Source organism: Misgurnus anguillicaudatus, chromosome 9, assembly GCF_027580225.2.
Source record: "Misgurnus anguillicaudatus chromosome 9, ASM2758022v2, whole genome shotgun sequence".
In the NCBI taxonomy this organism is placed as follows: Eukaryota; Metazoa; Chordata; class Actinopteri; order Cypriniformes; family Cobitidae; genus Misgurnus; species Misgurnus anguillicaudatus.
The window spans coordinates 15969111-15987888 of record NC_073345.2 but is presented as its reverse complement, the minus strand read 5'-3'; the positions used below and the strand labels follow the sequence as shown (position 1 = coordinate 15987888).

The following is an 18778-nucleotide window of genomic DNA, read 5'->3' as shown; positions in this document are numbered from 1 at the left end:
CGTTTTGGGTGTGTCCTTTAAATGCAAATAAGCTGATCTCTGTATTAAAATGTCAGTGCCGTGGTTGGATAGTGCAGAGTAAGGAGCGGTATTATCCCCTTCTGACATCACAGTGGGAGCCAAATTTCAATTAGCTATTTTTTCACATGCTGGCACAGAATGGTTTATACAAACAAAGTTACTGGGTTGATCTTTTTCACTAGGTTTAAACAGGTTTCTGTAAAACATTGGGTGTGTACCCAGAGTCATTGGTTTCAACTAGTACTTAGTTTCAATATATCATTTAATTCATTATTAATTACAGTTATTAGTTATAGCCTAGTTATTAATAGTTATTAAGAAAAAACAAACTGACATTTTCCTACTAATACCCGAGAACAATAAAATACAGTGGATCTCAACCGTTTTTACTTTAAAGTGTAGTTGTTCACAACAACAATATTAAAAGCCCTACTTTACAATTACATATTTGCTATAAAATAACCAAACACTAGCAAATATCTTTATTTTAATGCCATTTTAAAAATGTAAAATTATCCAGAGGCCCCACTGGAAGTTTGTTGAGACCCCCAGCCCAAGCACTGATCTAATGTATAGTATGCATGTTATGCTCTAATTGTACATTGTTTTGTGTTATTACGGTTAAGCAGGTCTCCAGTGATTCATAGATTTGTTATCAATACAATGTACGTCATTTTTTACGCATATTCCACTCTAAGGTACACATGAGTACGCCCCAGTGGGCGGGCTACGGTTTGTTTATAATATACGTCACCCATGCGTAGGCAGGCAAAGCATCTTCGCTGTTCACTTACACATCGGCAGACGAGCTAACACAACAGATTGTAGGTAATCGACGCCTTCCCAGCAAAACATCGTAACCCAAAGAGGTAACTTTTCATTATTTTAATTTAACTTAAACAGACTGGCACTTGAATTATTACGATTTTCCTTTTTTCTTCTTATTGCCTTTATGCCTCCTCATGTACAGTATGGTATCTGATGCAATCGATCTCGGGCATGTGGTCATATTCTCAAATTAACGCACAATACCGAAATTCACGTCAACCTAATTTGATTCTCTATCTGTTTAGACTTTCTTGATGAAACCATTATTTATACAAATGTAGATAGTTAACCGACTTTAATAAGGTGAGTGTACTGTTGTAGGGAAAAGCGCGTGTAAGTTATCACTTAAGAACATAACGATACTCGTCTCTAATGCTTGTGCTAGCATTTCGTTTGAGTAAATGAATGGTAATTTGAGTTATTTTAATTGCATATCCGTTATTATGTCAGTGACAAACAAGGTTAAATATATTCGTCTGGCTTTTATTCTGTTATTTTGTAGGACTACTTATATTGTAGGATTACCTTGCGCGCGCCTTAGCAACATAGAGACAGTGAACAGCGTTACACTAAAACACACGTGTACATTTATGCTAGGTTTGCATGTTTTACATTTAAAATGTCCTTTATTTTGGATATACGCAAAACGTCTTGTTTTTAGCTCTTTCTCGCCGTGTTTCATTCATTGATAGCGAGTTCCCGCTCAGGCAGCATGCTTTGAACTGACGCTTTATCGTTCCCGGAAGTTGTTGTAAACGTTGCATCAGCCTTTCGGAAAATAGTAGTGACATTTTACCTGACTTTACAGGCAGGCACATCCCGTATTGCATAACCTGAAAAATATTTGTCAATGTTCCCTCCTATAAGAAAAAAAACATATAAACTATAACACACATTCTAATGGATTTAATGGCAGTAATGGGAGCTGTATTGGTTTTAATGGTAACTATAATGGTGTCTGTTGGTCTCTACTAATATTGTGTTGGGTTCTTTTGGTGGGCTTATAAACTATTAAATCATACTGGAATAAGAGCCAAAACCAACTAAATGAAGGAAATTTGTAATAGAACTAATAATAAACATCTGATAACAATGGCGTTTGTAATTGAAACCATTAGAATTTGTATTGTTTTTAGCATGGTTCCCACACTGTTTGTTTACATTTTAGAGGACCATTTCATTGCACCATACCAACCAATTCTGCTTCAGGCTCTTGGTCATCTCTGCTTTTTTGCACTTGCAGTATTATGGACCCCTTCCAGCTAGTTGGGAGGTTGCCTGGTTCATTCACAGCAGTATGTGGCGCCTTGATGCCTGACTGAATAAGTCCATTTATAAGCATGAACAGTTAAGTTTCTCATATGAAGCTCATGCTGGTTTCTGCCTGTAATATAGCACTGATGGAAAATGAGACCTGTGGATCTCTAAACAATTTCATGATATCTGCTTCTTAGCACAATATCTCATCTTTGGTATGAGAACATCTACATGCCATTTATATGTTTATACACTGCATGTAGACTATTAAATGTCCATGTAGAGCCAAATATGTCATTCTTTTGTTCTCAATGATAGCTAAATCAACTACAGGCATTATTAAGTTTAAATTGAATTACACAGAAAAAATCCTGATTTAGTAAAGAATTGGAGTCTGGCGATGGCTCCTCCAAGGCTTCATGTTGTGAGGAATAAGGGGGTGTGCACAACAAAGCATTTAAACGCTGCTGAAAATGCCAGGCAGACACCAACTGTAGGCGCTTGCCAGCTTTTTTTAGCTGAGTGCTTTGGTTGCTATGATACTTCTTCTGCTTTGCTTATCAGCCGTTGAGCAATGCGCCGTTTGGTGTTGTGATATTTGTCCCGCACCTCCTCCACTGTGATTGGACGGCCGAGTGAGAAGTAACATTTACGGGTTCAGCGTTTCATTCAAAATTTAATATTTTTTTACTTTCGGCATGGAAAAAACGCAGAGTGCCGGTGCTCAGCGTGGACAAAACTCACCAGCTGCTGGCGCTTTTGAAAAGCGTGGCGCTTCCATTGGAAACAATTGATAACATACCAGCCGCCGGTGTAAATGCCTTGGTGTGCACGCCCCCTAACAGTTTAGTGAGATTGGGCCACTGTTTTCAAGCCTAACATCATGTGCCTGGTTTTTAATGTAACTTCTGTTTTGCTGGTTTTAGTATTAGATAGTTTTATACTGACAAAAATGTAAACCATCTGTCAAACACGTAAATGAAGAATATAATGAAATGCAAATTGTGCTGGGGCTTGGTTAATATTATGGCCTTGACCCCAGGGTTCATAGAAACTATTTATAATAGTTCTCTTTAGTCGTCGGATTTTAATTGTTTAGTCGGAAAATTGTACTACTTAAATATTTAGGGAAATGTTTGATGTTGGAATTGCAATAGTACAAAGGAATCTAAACAAAAACAAGACGTGTAAACCATTAGTCCTCTCTCCTGTTAAGAAGGTTAACCGGTTGGCGGGTCTTTATGTAATCCTCTTAGAATCCATTGAGTATTTTGAGCCATCAACGGCAAAATCTCACACAGGTTACTTGGATGCTTATAGACTTGGTAAGCACAGTCAAAATAAGTGACCTTAATTTGCTGTTTCTTTCTGTCTTGGCCTTCACTTCAACATTGTTTCTGTTGCCCACATTTCAAGTTCAACCTCAAGAAGGTAGTAAGGCGTAACCAAATTAAGTTTTTTGTTATAGATTGTGGGTTATCCCAAACCTGCACTACATGTTTAGTTTATCTAACACACCCATTTTATGAATTGAAGTACTAAGCTGATGAGTTAAGTAAGGTGTGTCTTAAAAAAGAAACATTCACTATGTATACTGATGATGAATGAGAACACATTCCATCACAAAACCCTTACGGTACATTCACACGGGGCGTAAGCGTGTACGCTTCCCATTCACTTTTAATGGGTGACGTCATGCATTGCCGAACTGAATTGTGGATCTGTCTGCGCCGCGTCAGTGCCGTTGCTCGCGGCAGAAGTTGAAAATTTCTAAACTTTTCAAGCGGCAACACGTGCGTCAGCCAATCAGATCGCTTTATGCAAATAACCTAGGCAGAGAAGTTTATGGAAGACCGGAGCATGTGTAGCGGCCCCTGTGATTGGCTTTTGGCCACGCTTCAGATAAAAGCGTTCTGTTAAGCGTTAACGCTTACGCCCCGTTTGAATGTACCGTTAATAATACAGTCTACCATTATAGACAATGAAGTATCGATACATGATCACATAGGCTCTTAAATACATGATAATTCAAAAAAGCAAGTTTTACATTCAGTTCATTTCATTGTATTTTTTGTATTAATGATATAATCTGTAATGATAATGGGTGCATCCCAATTCAGGGGCTGCGGCCTTCCAAGGCCGTATTTGAAGGCCAATGACGTCTTCGGGCTGCGATGAAGGCTATCCCAGTTCGAAGGCTCCTTCACATGCAAGCCTTGAAATGTGGCCTTTTTCCCCCTGAAACCAAGGATCCGTAGATGGATCCTTCACAGCATTGGCTATCCCAAGATTCAATGCGCGTCTGACGTCTGGGTATTTTGAAATAAACATTCAGAACTGTAGTTAAATAAAAGTGAATATTAAAGGTCTTGTCACTGTTTTACTAATATAAATTATGTTTTAGTGACATGAATTAATATTATTGCTGCAATATTGTGCGTGTTGCCATTTTCCTTTGTATATTTCTAAGGTTGGGGAGTTTTACATACTGTTGGGTAATCGGTTGTGTCCCACTGACCAGCGTATTGGGCGGGAACAGCAAGTGACACAACTGCCCTCGTAGGCTAGACCATCTCATTTCAGTGCACTTTGTGAACTTTAGAAGCTGCAGCATTCAAATGTCGAGCTTTGCTTTAAAGTCCGCGGCCAAAAAAGAATCCAGACCCTGAATTGGGATGCACCCCGTGTTCTGTGTAGACTTTTAAGTTGTATTTTGAGTTCCTGTTTCCTGTCTCGTCGTGTTTGTAGTTCTTTTGTTGATTGGTTCCTCTGTTGATTGTCTCCTCATGTGTCTTCTTAGCTGGTTAGCCCGTGTGTATATATAGTTCTAGTGGTTTCTTTGTTTTTCGGTTATTGTTTGATGCCGTTTAATGTATGCCTTGTCCATTTTCATTAAACCTTTAATGATGGATCCTTTCTTTGTCTTCCTGCATCATTACAATATCCATGCGATGCAGAAATTCAATTTCACGTAACAAAGCCAAATAAGTCATCAACCACTTAAAAAATTTAACTGTATGTTGAATTTTACGTGCCCTGATAACGTTAATAATATTAATTCTTTAATTTGCATGTTAAAGACTAGCTAAACTTTGTGCACTTCCTCTCTTAATACCATTAGATGGAAAGCAACCAATGGTAATTGTGGTTACACACCAATCTATGCTGGAAGCTCACCACGCTTCAAAACTACACTAGTCAACATTTGAAGTGGATCAAAACCTTTCTTAAAAGTTGTCTTATAACCAATACCCAATACCTGTTCTTGTCTTAGGACAACTTTGATGAATGTTTTTGATCCACTTCAAATGTTGACTAGTATACATCACTCCCAATGTAATCAACAATGCCGTTGTACCATGTGTTAGTTACATTTTTGTTCGAGTGTCACGGTCGAAACGGACGCACTGTAGGTCTCTGTCTAGCCCGTGTTCTGGTTTCTTCCGGATAAGGTATAACAGACGTCAAGACATTCATGAATTTCTCATGGCCAGATCAAAATCGCACAGATTTAATTTCGCCTACGTGTTTCCCAGCCGTACTCGTGGAGACCACAAGAAAGAGATTAGTCCAACTGACCTCACTTCGGCCTATCTTAGATGTGTACACTGTAAAATGAAAACTCTTAACTGCTGAGAGCAGCAGGTATTCGGGAGGATGAACGATCTCAAGGCAACTGATATCTGTGCACTTTATAACATTTGACCAACACAGTTACCTTCAACCAAGGCACAAAGACAGACATAATTCCCATTTTGTCAACAAGTACTTATGGATTTCTGCTGTTTACACCACACTTACACATTAATTTATGTCTTTTTAATATAGTAATCTGATGAGTAGTAAAAGAAAGCAGTCTTTGTTTGCGTTGTGTAAGGCCACGGCTGACTAAACATTTTGAGATCCTGTCTGGACGCAGCTTGATTTAAGAATCTCACCAGATGCTGCGCCAAGAGAAACAAACCACCTTACAGATAAAAAGAGACTATTTCAGCCCCTCTATTGTACAGTGAATTACAGGGATGTTTTTGTTTTACCCCCTCCTCTGTCCTCTTTGTCAAACCTCACTTCAATACACAGACATGGAATGTCCACAACTTTTATGAAGCCATTTTTAGCAGATAAATGCGATTTCATTGTTCTTGTTTTCACATTCTAACAATGCTATGTTTATGTTACATTTTTCATTATGTTACATTTACATCTGCAGACTTTTTTAACGTATTGTTTTTTTCAAAGGGGCTTACAATGCATTCTTGGTACGTTTGTGTCAGAATGTGTGTGGTTTTTTTTTCAGAGAAATTGAACCCATGACCTTTGTGCTGCTAACGCTAAACTGTTAAATTGTTACCTTAGATTAAAAATGACTTCAATTTGCATTCAATTACAAATTTTTATTTAATTTTCTAACTTCAAGTGACAAATTTAAGTTTTAATATTTAAGTAAATATTTAAATTGATCAAACTTTTTTAAAGTGTTACCAATAGAAGTAATTTAAGTTAATTTAATTTAAATCAACTTTTTGACTTTTTACAGTGTAGTGTTTGTTACATTGTATGAAGAAATCCCATGTTTGTAACTTTGTTCACTGGTTTTGCGTCAAGTGTTTGTACAGCTGTGGCTGCAATTCAAGGTTTAGTTGTGTCCCTGTTCTTGCCTAAACTGAGAAAGTGACAATATTTGGGAACATGCATCACATAAAGGTTACTAGTCACAATGGTGACCAGCATCAGCATATTCTCAGTTAGTAGTCATAATACAGATGACTAAACCTATATGTAAAGTTCCATATTAACTCTTTCCTCACCAGAGTTTTAAAAAGTTGCCAGCCAGCGCCAGCATTTTTTATGATTTTTCATTGAAGTTTAATGCCTTACAGAAAATGTTCTTCTTTAATTGTATAAACATACAATATATCAAATGAAAGAACAGAGTCTCTTTAAAAAAAAAAGATTCATCCTACCTTAATTTCTTCTCTTTTTATCACCTCTTAAATATGTGTAGGTTTCTTCAAAAATACAAAATTTTTAGCAAAAAACTGAGATAATTGCATTTTTGTGAAGGACTTTTAATAGAGATCAGATTCAGAACGATCCTCAAAACATACACAGAGTTTAAACTGTTTGGCCTAAGGGGATACTAGCAGACATATGGATTTGCCGAAAAATCTTGTCATTGGCAGGGAAGCGTTTTCTCTTCATTGATGAGTTAAATTGAATAACATTTCCTGCTGTAAATCATGTTAAAGGTGCAGTGTGTAAGAAATGTGCAAAAATGCTAAATAATATACATAACTATATTATCAGTGGTGTATAAAGACCTTACGTAATGAACCATTATGTTTTTATTACCTTAGGATGTGACGTTTTTATCTACATACATTGCGTGTCCCCTTACATGGAAAGTCACCATTTTGCGCCACCATGTTTTGACAGTAGCCCTAAATGGAGAAACACATTTCGTCACTCTATTAACCGAAATGTTGTGATGACGCAAACAGAAACCGCGACCTGCACGTGCTTGTCTGCGGTGTGGATGTATTTAACCGCAAAAAGGCGCTAAGTGAGCAGCTTTCTGTACGCACAGAGGCACATGCGGTTGAATGTGTCCGGTCCGGACGTGATCATACCTTTTTTCTTCAAAGATCAGAACTTTTGATGTGTAAACTTTAGAGACAGTCGCGCTATTGTGTCTCATACTGTAGTCCATTAACATACATTTGGTGAATAAAGCAATGAAAAACAACGTAACGTTTTTATGTGGAGCAAATGTTTATGCTGCGCTGTTTGGGATTCGCCCTTGGTCTCGGTGTGCGCACGCTTTTAGGTGCCCTCAATAGTGCACATACGAGAAAGACGCATTTCAAAAAACAAGCGAACATAAAATCTTTCTGTTATTGACAGGGAACATATAAACAAAATGATCTCCACAGTATTGTTTTTCTAATAAAAACATTTGTTTATGTCTTACGTGTATGTATAGATTACAGTCAGAAACCAGTCTGTGCTTATTTGGTCTTAAAGAGACAGTAACCTCAATTAACCTACTTAAGTCTACGTCATTAATGTTAACCAAACAACCCAAGACAAAGAGAAAATCACCTCTGTAGCTCTTAGAAATAATAATATATTTAATTTATACAATAAAGACAGTGTTATGATTCATTTAATTCGATTTCTGTACCTCATGCTAGTTTCAGACCTTATTAATGTACAACTTTGTTCTTTTTTATAAATGTTTGCAATTTCTTTATTTGTTATTAGATTTTTCCCACCCCCCTTTTTGCTGATCTGAAAAATAATCTGATCCGTGCCTCAAAAACTGTAATGTGATCAGAACCGTGATTTTTGTGATCTGTCAAACAACCCTAGTAAAGTTAGTGCACAGTGATAGCCATAAATGCAGTTGTACTAATAATTGGCATAATAATTTATTTCTGTGTTTCGGTTTTCGGTCTTGGTTTCCTCTTTTTCGGTTTCGGCCAAGAATTTTCATTTCGGTGCATCCCTATTTAAAAGGGTTTTTTGCATATATTTTTCCTCTGTCAAACTTTACTTTATGGGATGTCCAAAAGCAATGAAGGACACATCTGTGGTACTTTCGTACTATTTACATCATAAGAACCTTCGTCTTATCATGAAAGAACGTCTGCTACACTTTAACCTCATTTTGTCTCTGTTAGCACTGTTTTAGCTTCATACTGTGAGAATGTTATAAAAGTAGAGAAACGCAGTAGGCAAGATACTTTCATCTTGTTTATTAGCCCATGATTTTAAAATGTTGTAACTAGGACCGTTTTAAGTTAATAGAGCCTCTAATAATCTTCGTGGACTTAACGTTCCACAAACATTGGATTTGGAGTTGCCTTGGCTTCATATACTGCTTGTCACGGCAGCATTTTTCAGCTTTCAGACACGGCCATAAATACGTGTTTGTTGCCTGAGTTCACTGGATCTGTATGTAACCGATTTCTTTCATGAATAAGATCATAAACTGTTTAATTAGAGAGCAGGAATCTTGAGGGTTAGACACAGGACTCAATGTGCTCGGAAATTGATTTAGGTCAGAACAGAATGAAACAACTAATGAAATTGCTGTTATTAGAAAAGTAGGTGTAGCAGAAAATACTTGATCATGATTCATGTCCTGACCAGACCAGTTACAACCAACTATGCTTTGCGTACAATCTTGTGCAACACCCAAATAATCATTTTCTTCCTTCCTCTTCTGTTCTAGGTATTTAAACAACGAAACGTTCCCAAGAAGTAACCACAACCAAGAACCTCAGCACCACATTTAACCATGGTAGAAAAAATGGCTTCGTTTGGACACGCGCTGCTGCGTCGTCGTGTGCTGGACGGCTCCGGAGAAGAAACACGCTTTGCCCGTTGTTTGTCCACTCTGGATCTCGTGGCATTGGGTGTGGGCTCCACGCTTGGAGCCGGGGTGTACGTGCTGGCTGGGGAGGTTGCGAGAGAAAAGGCTGGTCCTGCCATCGTCTTGTGTTTCCTTGTGGCCGCACTTTCGTCCATGCTGGCTGGACTGTGCTATGCAGAGTTTGGCGCACGTGTCCCTAAGACGGGGTCGGCGTACCTGTACAGCTACGTTACAGTGGGAGAGATCTGGGCCTTCATCACTGGTTGGAATCTCATCCTTTCGTATGTTATAGGTAAGTGCTTACTTAGGAGTCAGTGCTAAGATTTATAATTTTAGAGATGCAAATTCTTATCTTATCCATTGTATAACTCAATAATCTGGTTTCAGGTACGGCTAGCGTTGCACGAGCTTGGAGCTCCACTTTTGATAATTTGATCGAGCAGAAGATCTCAAGCTTTTTCAGGGCATCCATGGCCATGAAGGTTCCTGGGAAGGTTCTCGCCGAGTATCCTGACTTGTTTGCCCTCGTCCTCATCCTGTTATTAACTGGTGAGTAATAATTTTAATAAATGCGACTCTGTCCAGGCTGAAGTCTTATAATTTAATAATGAGATTTGGAGCATCACTGAATTTAATCTTTCACATGACCTTACTAAAGATATAATGATTGTATTTTCACACAATTTTCTTTACATTATCATGTACATGATTATCATGATTTTACTTAGTAAATTACAAAAAAATGACTTTAGCTGGGTTTTCACAGGCATTATGTACTCAAATACAGATTTGGTCTATCCAGATTTTTATTTTAGCCCTAAATGTAGAGTTAAATATGTACCTAATCTGAGACAAAAATTGTAATTAAAAAGTAATTAAATGTATTTTAATGTGCAATTCACCTTTCAGGACTGCTTGCTTTTGGTGTGAGCGAGTCTGCGCTGGTGAACAAGATCTTTACTGGGATCAACCTGATAGTTCTTGGTTTTGTCATCATCTCTGGTTTTGTCAAGGGCAATACTGCAAACTGGAACCTCACAAAAGAGGACTTTGTTAATGATACCAACATCACAGACCCAGAGTAAGTTTTAATCTTATACCACTTAATGAGTATTATTAAAGGCGGGGTGCATGATCTCTGAAAGCCAATGTTGACATTTGATATCACCTAAACAAACACGCCCCTACCCCAATAGAATCTGGACCTTCTTTGGACCCAGGCAACAATGTCGGTTAGTAGTAGACACGCCCCTTACTGCTGATTGGCAACAAGTGTGTTTTGGTAGTCGCCCCGACTCCCATTTCCAAAGTGTTTTTCAAAAATCATACACCTGCCTTTAAGATGATCTCACGTGACTAAAAGGGATAGTTCACCCAAAAATGAGAATTCTGTCATCATTTGGTAGCTCTGGTGTTGTTGCAAACCTGTATGGATTTCTTTGTTCTGATGAATATTGAAGGAAGACATTTTAAAGGGATAGTTCGGCCAAAAATGATATTAAACCCATGATTTACACACCGCGAAGCTGTCCGAGATGCATGTGTCGATAGTTTTTTAGACAAACACATTTTCGGTTGTTTTAGAAAATGTCTTATATCTTTCAGCTGCTAAACAGTAAAGTCCACGTTCATCAAGTCCAAAAAATGTGCATATATAAACGGCTCCGGGATGTTAAACGGGGGTCTTTTGAGGGTGATCCGCGCGGTGTTGTTGTGGAAATATCCATATTTAATACTTTATAAACGAAAATAACTAGCTTCCGCCATCTTAGACTCCTCTGTATTCAGGAGAGAGTATTAGCGTAGTGTACGCACTTTTCTTAGTGACATATGACAAATTCTGAGAGCGGGGGCACAGAGCAGCAGCAGAGAAACCTCCGTACGCTGCGTAAAGTCTGATCTTGAATGCGGACGCGACTAAGATGGCGGCATTACCGGAAGCGAGTTATTTTCGTTTATAAAGTTTTAAATGTGGATATTTCTACAGCAAAACGACGCGGATTACCCTCAGAAGGCCTTTGTTTATCATCGTGGAGCTATTTGGATTTATTTTGTGAAGGATAGATGCACATTTTTTTGAATTGAAGGACGTGGACCCCATAACTTCACATTTGATTAACTGAAAGGTCTAAAACATTTTCTAAAATAACTGAAAATGTGTTTGTCTGAAAAATGATGGACATATGCATCTCGGATGGCTTCCGGGTGAGTAAATCATCTTCCTTTAAGGAATGTTTGTGACCAAACCGATCAAAGGCACCATTGACTTTCATAGTAGGAGAAAAGAATACAATGATAGTCAATGAGGCTTCTGATTGGTTTGGCTATTCACATTTTTTTCTTCATTTGTGTTTAGCAGAACAAAGACATTTATAAGGGTTTGTAACAACACGTGAGTGAGCAAATGATGACAAAATCTAAATTTTTAGGTGAACTATCTCGTGTGATTTTGTTGCACTAAATATCTGGAACATTTAAAAATCTGAACATAGATGATGATGTCTAATGCTGTCACACGACTTCTGTTCTGTCACAGAAAGCATAGAAACCACATTTGGAAATGGAGGTTTCGCTCCATTTGGCTTCAGTGGCATCTTGTCTGGTGCTGCCACCTGTTTCTACGCCTTTGTGGGCTTCGATTGCATTGCTACAACAAGTATGTCTATTAAATCTTCTGAACACATCGTAGTAAATATATATGTGGCTCATTTCGACCTAATTTGTTCCTATAGGTGAGGAAGCCAAAAACCCAATGCGTTCCATCCCTGTGGGCATCGTGGCCTCTCTGCTCATTTGCTTTTTTGCTTATTTTGGCGTATCGGCCGCTCTCACATTAATGATGCCCTACTATAAGCTCAACACCCAGAGCCCTTTGCCCGAGGCCTTTAGTTATGTGGGCTGGTCGCCGGCACGGTACATCGTAGCAGTGGGTTCACTCTGTGCCCTTTCAACCAGGTATGAAAAATTTTGCTTTTATTAATGTTTCCTTTCAACATGTTCTTCTATATCTGAGTCTTTTTATTTTGTTCTCATCTAGTTTGTTGGGCTCCATGTTTCCCATGCCTCGTGTGATCTACGCTATGGCAGAGGACGGCCTGCTCTTTCGTTCCCTTTCCAAGATGAACGAAAAAACCAAAACTCCACTGCGGGCGACTATTGCATCTGGAATAGTGGCAGGTGAGTGACGTTCTGTGTAGGTTTTTGCGTCAAACGCTGTTAAGTTGTTTATGTTATGACTGACACAGTTTATCTTGTTTATCTTTAGCTCTTATGGCATTTCTCTTTGACTTGGCTGCTTTGGTTGACCTCATGTCCATCGGGACATTGCTGGCTTACTCTCTGGTGGCCGTGTGTGTTCTCATACTCAGATATCAGGAGCCAAATATTTTTCCTCACAAAGAGTGATGTGCTTGCTTACAAAGTGTTTACGTTGGATGTTTGGCTTTCTGTAGATATCAGCCGGGCATGCTGAACTCTTCCAGTCAGACTGAGAAACTGGTCGAACTGGTCGGTGGGGAGAAGGTGGCAGTATGTGGAGACAGTGGGGATGAATATGCCGTAGAACTGGATGACAAACCCCGTAAAGAAAAATTCTCCATGAAACTCCTTCTGGTTCCTTCCAAGGACGTGCCGACCGAACTCTCTGGAACAATCGTCTACATCACAACTGCAGTTATTTGTAAGTGAAGATTTTATTGGATAAACCTTTTGCAGTTTATTTATAGGAAGGATGCAATACAGAAATGTATGCAATGGATTGCTTTGCGTAAATGTAAATTTAATTGCATTGTTTTGAGCTGATCCTGAATCATTTAAAACGAATTAAATTGTCCTCTTTTCTGCGTAGCTGTGCTGATCACAGTGCTGTGCGTGGTTTTGGCCGTGCGTCTGGAGGGCATCATGAACGGAGAGATTGTGTGGGTGATTGCTTGTATCATTCTGGCAGTGCTGTGCTTCCTGTGCGTCATCGTGATCTGGAGACAGCCCGAGAGCAAAGAAGCTCTCACCTTCAAGGTGCCAGATGTTCAGATTTTTATTTATTCTGGTTTATATTATATGCTATAAATCTTTGGGATCTGGCCAGAGGCGATACGCACTAAAATGTTATTACAGTAAATGTGCTCAAAACCAGCAGCTGCTGAGATCACATAATTACAGGCGTCAATCACTATTTTCAAAAAAGGAGGATAACATAAGGAACATGTTGCGGGGCATTTAGGTCCTGTGTCCACCAAAGCAATTTAACGTGGCTGAAAATGTCAGGTGCCGACTGTGATGGTACATTCACACTGGGCGCCAGTATTACTGCTTGATGGAGGGCGTGTTTGAAGCATGGTCCTAATGCGATCGTCATAGTGCCCTCAACACATGCTCTTCTGTTCTCTGGTTTTGCATAAATGTAATTGGCTGGCTCCGCACTAGGTTATTTGCAGAAGGCGATTTGATTGGCTGATGCCTGTGTTGTTGCTGTGCGCATGAGGGAATGTAAATGCGCCATACCTTTTTGCGTCGCTATATCATTCATATCGCGAAATGACCTTTTTCATGTGTACGCACATGTGTACGTAGTTTACCCAGTCATATTTTCAATATACCGTGTTATCATGGATGGTATGATATGGCGTACCCCTAGTTTAAATGACATTATATTTACAAATAATTAAAGGTGCAGTGTGTAGATTTTAGCGGCATCTAGTGGTGAGGTTGCGAATTGCACCCCTCCCTTTCAAAGCACATAGAGAAGCTACGGTAGCCGTCACTGGACAAGCATCTCATCTTCTGAGACAATGTAGTGACAAATGCTCTGTGTAGAGCAGTTTGTCCGTTTAGGGCTACTGTAGAAACGTGATGCCGCAAAACAGCTTCCATGTAAGGGGCAGGGTTCCCACGGGTCCTTGAAATCCTTGATAGTTTGTGATTCTGGGGGGAAATTTCAAGGCCCTTTTGAAAATATACATACATTGAAAGTATTTACAGGTCATTGAAAGTGCTTGAATCTATTTTATGCAAGAAGTTTTCTGAAAAAAAAAATCCATATTATTCCCTGTGTAGTGTAGGATAATATCATACAATTTTAGACTTTTTACTGTTCGCTTTAAATGTTTATATCTTCTGTATGCGAATGTTGATTAATACCAAAATGCTTTTTTGCATAGTTGTGTTTGACACATGAAAACGTCTCGGGTTACGTATGTAACTGTTGTTCCCTGAGAAGGAAACAAAACGCTGCGTCTCCCTTGCCATACTTCCTGCATCCCTGTAACGCCGTCTTTGGCAATATTTCAAATAGCGATATAATTCCTGGCTCTCGTGTCACCCTGTCTTTGTCGTTAAGCCTCACCATTGGTTGAATTTGATATACACATTCAGACGCACTTACCCCTGGAGGCGCCCCCAAAGTGTCACCGCAGTGACGCAGCGCGAGTTCCCTTTAAAGGGAACTGTAACAATGTATCTTAAAGGTAGCACGATGTAACCTTGCTCTCACTTGAAATGTGCCCCCACATTTAGTCCTTAAATTTGAGGGTATAAGACCTGAAAAGTCCTTGAAAGGTCCTTGAATTTGAAGTTAAATAAGGTGTGGGAACCCTGAAGGGGACCCGCGGTGTATATAGATAAAAATGGCTAATATTAAGATAATAAAAACAATACTGTTCATTTTGTATAGTCGTTATACACTACTGAAAACATAATTATCTATATTATATTGTATTGCTGTCCAAAGAAAGAAAGAAATCCTTCTAAAATTTGCACACTGCACCTTTAAAATAAAAAGTGCGTTCATGGCAGATTTGATCTCGTCTTATCTTAAAACTGAAAGTAAACGGGTTTTCCTTGCGAAAGGTCTGCATTTGTTTAGCAAATAAAATTTAAATTTAAAATAAGCAAATCAAATATTCCAAATCACTATTTGAAAAGCAATAATGCTTTTTTACCTTACTTATTATGTAAATATGCATTATAATGTACAGGCAGCCAATTGTTATGCGAAATAAGCCCCTTAGTGTGATACAACACCCTCCTTCAGGTTTAATAATTTGCTGCCAATGCATTATATCTTACTTATGAGCTGCTTTTTGTTTAATTTTTTGTCCAAATCAAAAATGTAAAAAAAAAAATTCTTCTTTAATGATTAAATAAATAAATCTGTTGCCACAAATATATTTTTGTCTATAAAAGTAATTTCATACAAAGACCTTCATATTAAAAGATTTTTAAAAACATTCAGTCAAGTGTTTTAAAACTTTTTGAACAGTACAGTAGTGTACCTGTTTATATGCTGATTTCCAAGTCCCAACTTAAACTATTCGAAATGTCAAATAAATATCTTTCTTTATTTTCCACACAAGTTAACATAGTGGTTCATTCCTTTCGATCAAAGCAAACATTTGATTTTGGTATTTGTTAGTCAGTCTGACAGTGGAAGTGAATAGCATGTATGACTAGTTGCTCTAGTGGATATTCTCCTTTAACCTTACAAAATGAAACTGCTAAAGACTTTACAGATGCCTCCTGTCTATACACGTCTGCTCCATAAATAACACGTAATAATTCCCACTTCCCCATACTAGTCAGACGTTGACATGTAATGAATCACCTCCTTGAACTATATCTAAATCTTCTTATGTGCAGGTGCCACTGTTGCCCTGGCTCCCTCTGTTCAGTATCTTTGTCAACATCTATCTGATGATGCAGCTGGACATAGCCACCTGGTGCCGTTTCGCCGTGTGGATGGGAGTCGGTTAGTACATCTGTTCATTTCACTTCTCGCCGAGATATCATCCTGTTTGTTTTCTTCATTCCAAGCCTCACATATCTCTCATGTCTTCCTCCAGGTTTCGCCATCTACTTCGGCTACGGCATCCGAAACAGCACAGAAGCCGCAAACAGCCTCTCTCGAAAATATGAGCCGGCCCTTCAGAACAAAAGCCCTATCTATATAGGCGTAGAAGAAAGCGAACTGGACGGAATTTCTCCCTGATAGCGACAGATGTTACAAGTTTCTGAAATCTGCGAATTTCGTGTGAAAAGTTGGCCGTGTTTACTTAATGTAGAGACCTTCCCCCTATGATTTCAACTCGAGTTTCAATGTTCTTCTCGGAAGGACGCATAAAAACATGTTGCAGATTCCGTTAGAGGTCATCGTGCAGCCTCCAGTGCTGGTTTATTGTATTTGTGGCTGCTGCTATAATCATTAGTACTGTAACGGCCATTTTGTCTGGTAGACAATGAGCTGACTGTGAACAGGGTATTTACAGGACTGTGAAATGTGATTTCGTTTGTGCACTAGGGCCTTGCTTTGATGTCCAAAATGGTCTCCTTTCGTTCATGTCGTGTCCTTGAGGTGAAGTGAGACTGCGTCGCCCCCTAGTGTTCTGTTTGCAGAATGCAAAGGGGGTTTTAAACAACACACTATGGCAATACCAAAAGACAGTATTTGGGATTATTGGTTACTGTTTGGTGAATTGATTACAGCATTGACAAAGTACTGGAAATGTTTTTTTATCTAATGTGGCTTAAAGCCATTGGCTAATGGATGAAGATTGATGATTTTACCCCGTGTGTGTGAGAGAGAGTGTACAGAATAACTTTACATGTGACAGTGTGACACAATGCTGTTTATTTGGATAATAGTATTTGGCATTATGATTTATAAATTATAAGTATTTAAATATAAGAATGCTCCGTTTTATATTTTTATTATTTTTGGCAAAATCAACATAAACTTTTTATATGGACATGTGTAGTTTACCCAGTCACACAACGTAAACTTGATGTTTGGTTTTTAGACATCCTATGTAAAAGTTACATTGTTAACTATAGTTTCTGCCAGAGTGCTAGTTACTGTGGTATCTACCACAATTGACTGAAGTAAAATCGCCTCTTTTGCACTACATTTAAAAAAATCTATATTTATTTTAATTGTACAGTAGTATCAATTACTGTAGTAAATATAATGGCAGAAATTATAGTTACCCGTGTAATGTTTTGTGGGGCAGCCTGCTATCAAAATACCTGATTTACAGGTCAAAGCTTTTAAGCATAGACTTAAAGACTGAAGGTCTACAGAAACTGGCTTTGAATGGCATTTTTTAATATATCTGACGGTGTAGATGCTTGTTTACCATGTTGTTTTTTAGTTTTCATTGAAACTTGTTCTTGGCAGCTTGGCTGTTGAGCTCATGTTAACTATTTGTTCTTTATTGTACAGTCATTTTAATATAGTGGACTACTGGTTTACAGTTGCGAGACAGCAGATGACTCCGGAACGGATCCGCACCGGATCCATTCCGGACCTGCCGACTTTGGCCCAGATCCGGTGCAGAGTCGTCTGCTGTCAAACTTCTCGTGCTCCTGTCATAACAGTTAAGGCTTTTACTATAATTGTGTTAACCCTTCAGGATGCTAAGATTCGTCTCCTCGTATCAACTATTGTGGGTTGGTTGTTTTAAAATGTTGATTATTGTAATTGTATATGTATTCAGATAATCAGAGAGCAATAGGCCAGTGTATTATCTCATGGGTTATGCTGCATTCTAACAGCAAAATAGATTCTTGAAGTTGTTTAATACCACTATTGTTTTTTCCGTTTTTAATATATTAACATATTGCTTAATTAGAAGGAAATGTTTTGTATAGCTTTAATATTTTTATGTTTTTACAATGAAATGAATAGATTTTGTTTACATGTACCAAACATGTAAAAGTTAGGCTGTAAAGATGTTTAAAGACACTTGGTGTCTGTTCAAGAGGCATTGTTCAGAATATGATTCAGAGCAGTGCCTGAAGTTTAAAATGTATCTCAAAGATGGTTGGTAGATATCAATGTATACCAAACCACATACATTTGAGATACACAACACTCGTAGTGTTACATATCTGTTTGTTTTTCAGTATATAAATATATATTTTGTCTTTTGTAAACTGTAAATATTTATGCCATGTACAAAGAAAATGTTTTTTTTTAAATAAAGTGATTCTCAGAATATGTATTTTTGCTTATTGTTTGAACAAAATGTGACCTAGTCTTTTGTGGGATTACTGTTTTCCATATAAAATCATCCAACATAGTGTAAAGAACAATTCTGTGAAAATATATTCTTGATATGAAGGGTTCAGATTCAAACCCTCTGACTGTGTCATGTTTTCTTGCCTTTTTTGTAATTTCACTTTAATGATATTGAAAATTTTATGAATCAGTAACTAATATGCCTTATTTTCAAAAAGGTGACTGTCTTTCGCTGCAAACCCCTCTTAAAGGGACACTCCACTTTTTTGAAAATATGCTAATTT

General features: G+C 38.1%; 1 protein-coding gene across 1 annotated transcript; it reads left to right on the top strand.

Annotated features, from left to right (window-relative positions):
• The first annotated feature begins 744 nt into the window (after nt 1–744).
• Nucleotides 745–18475, top strand: slc7a3a (solute carrier family 7 member 3a). The gene is made up of 12 exons (XM_073871177.1): nt 745–890; nt 9344–9776; nt 9872–10033; nt 10394–10565; nt 12022–12140; nt 12217–12439; nt 12522–12661; nt 12750–12859; nt 12944–13163; nt 13332–13498; nt 16118–16226; nt 16321–18475. The coding sequence occupies exons 2-12, from the start codon at nt 9410–9412 to the stop codon at nt 16464–16466; spliced, it is 1935 nt and encodes a 644-aa protein (XP_073727278.1). The 5' UTR covers nt 745–890; nt 9344–9409; the 3' UTR covers nt 16467–18475.
• The last annotated feature ends 303 nt before the right edge of the window (nt 18476–18778 follow it).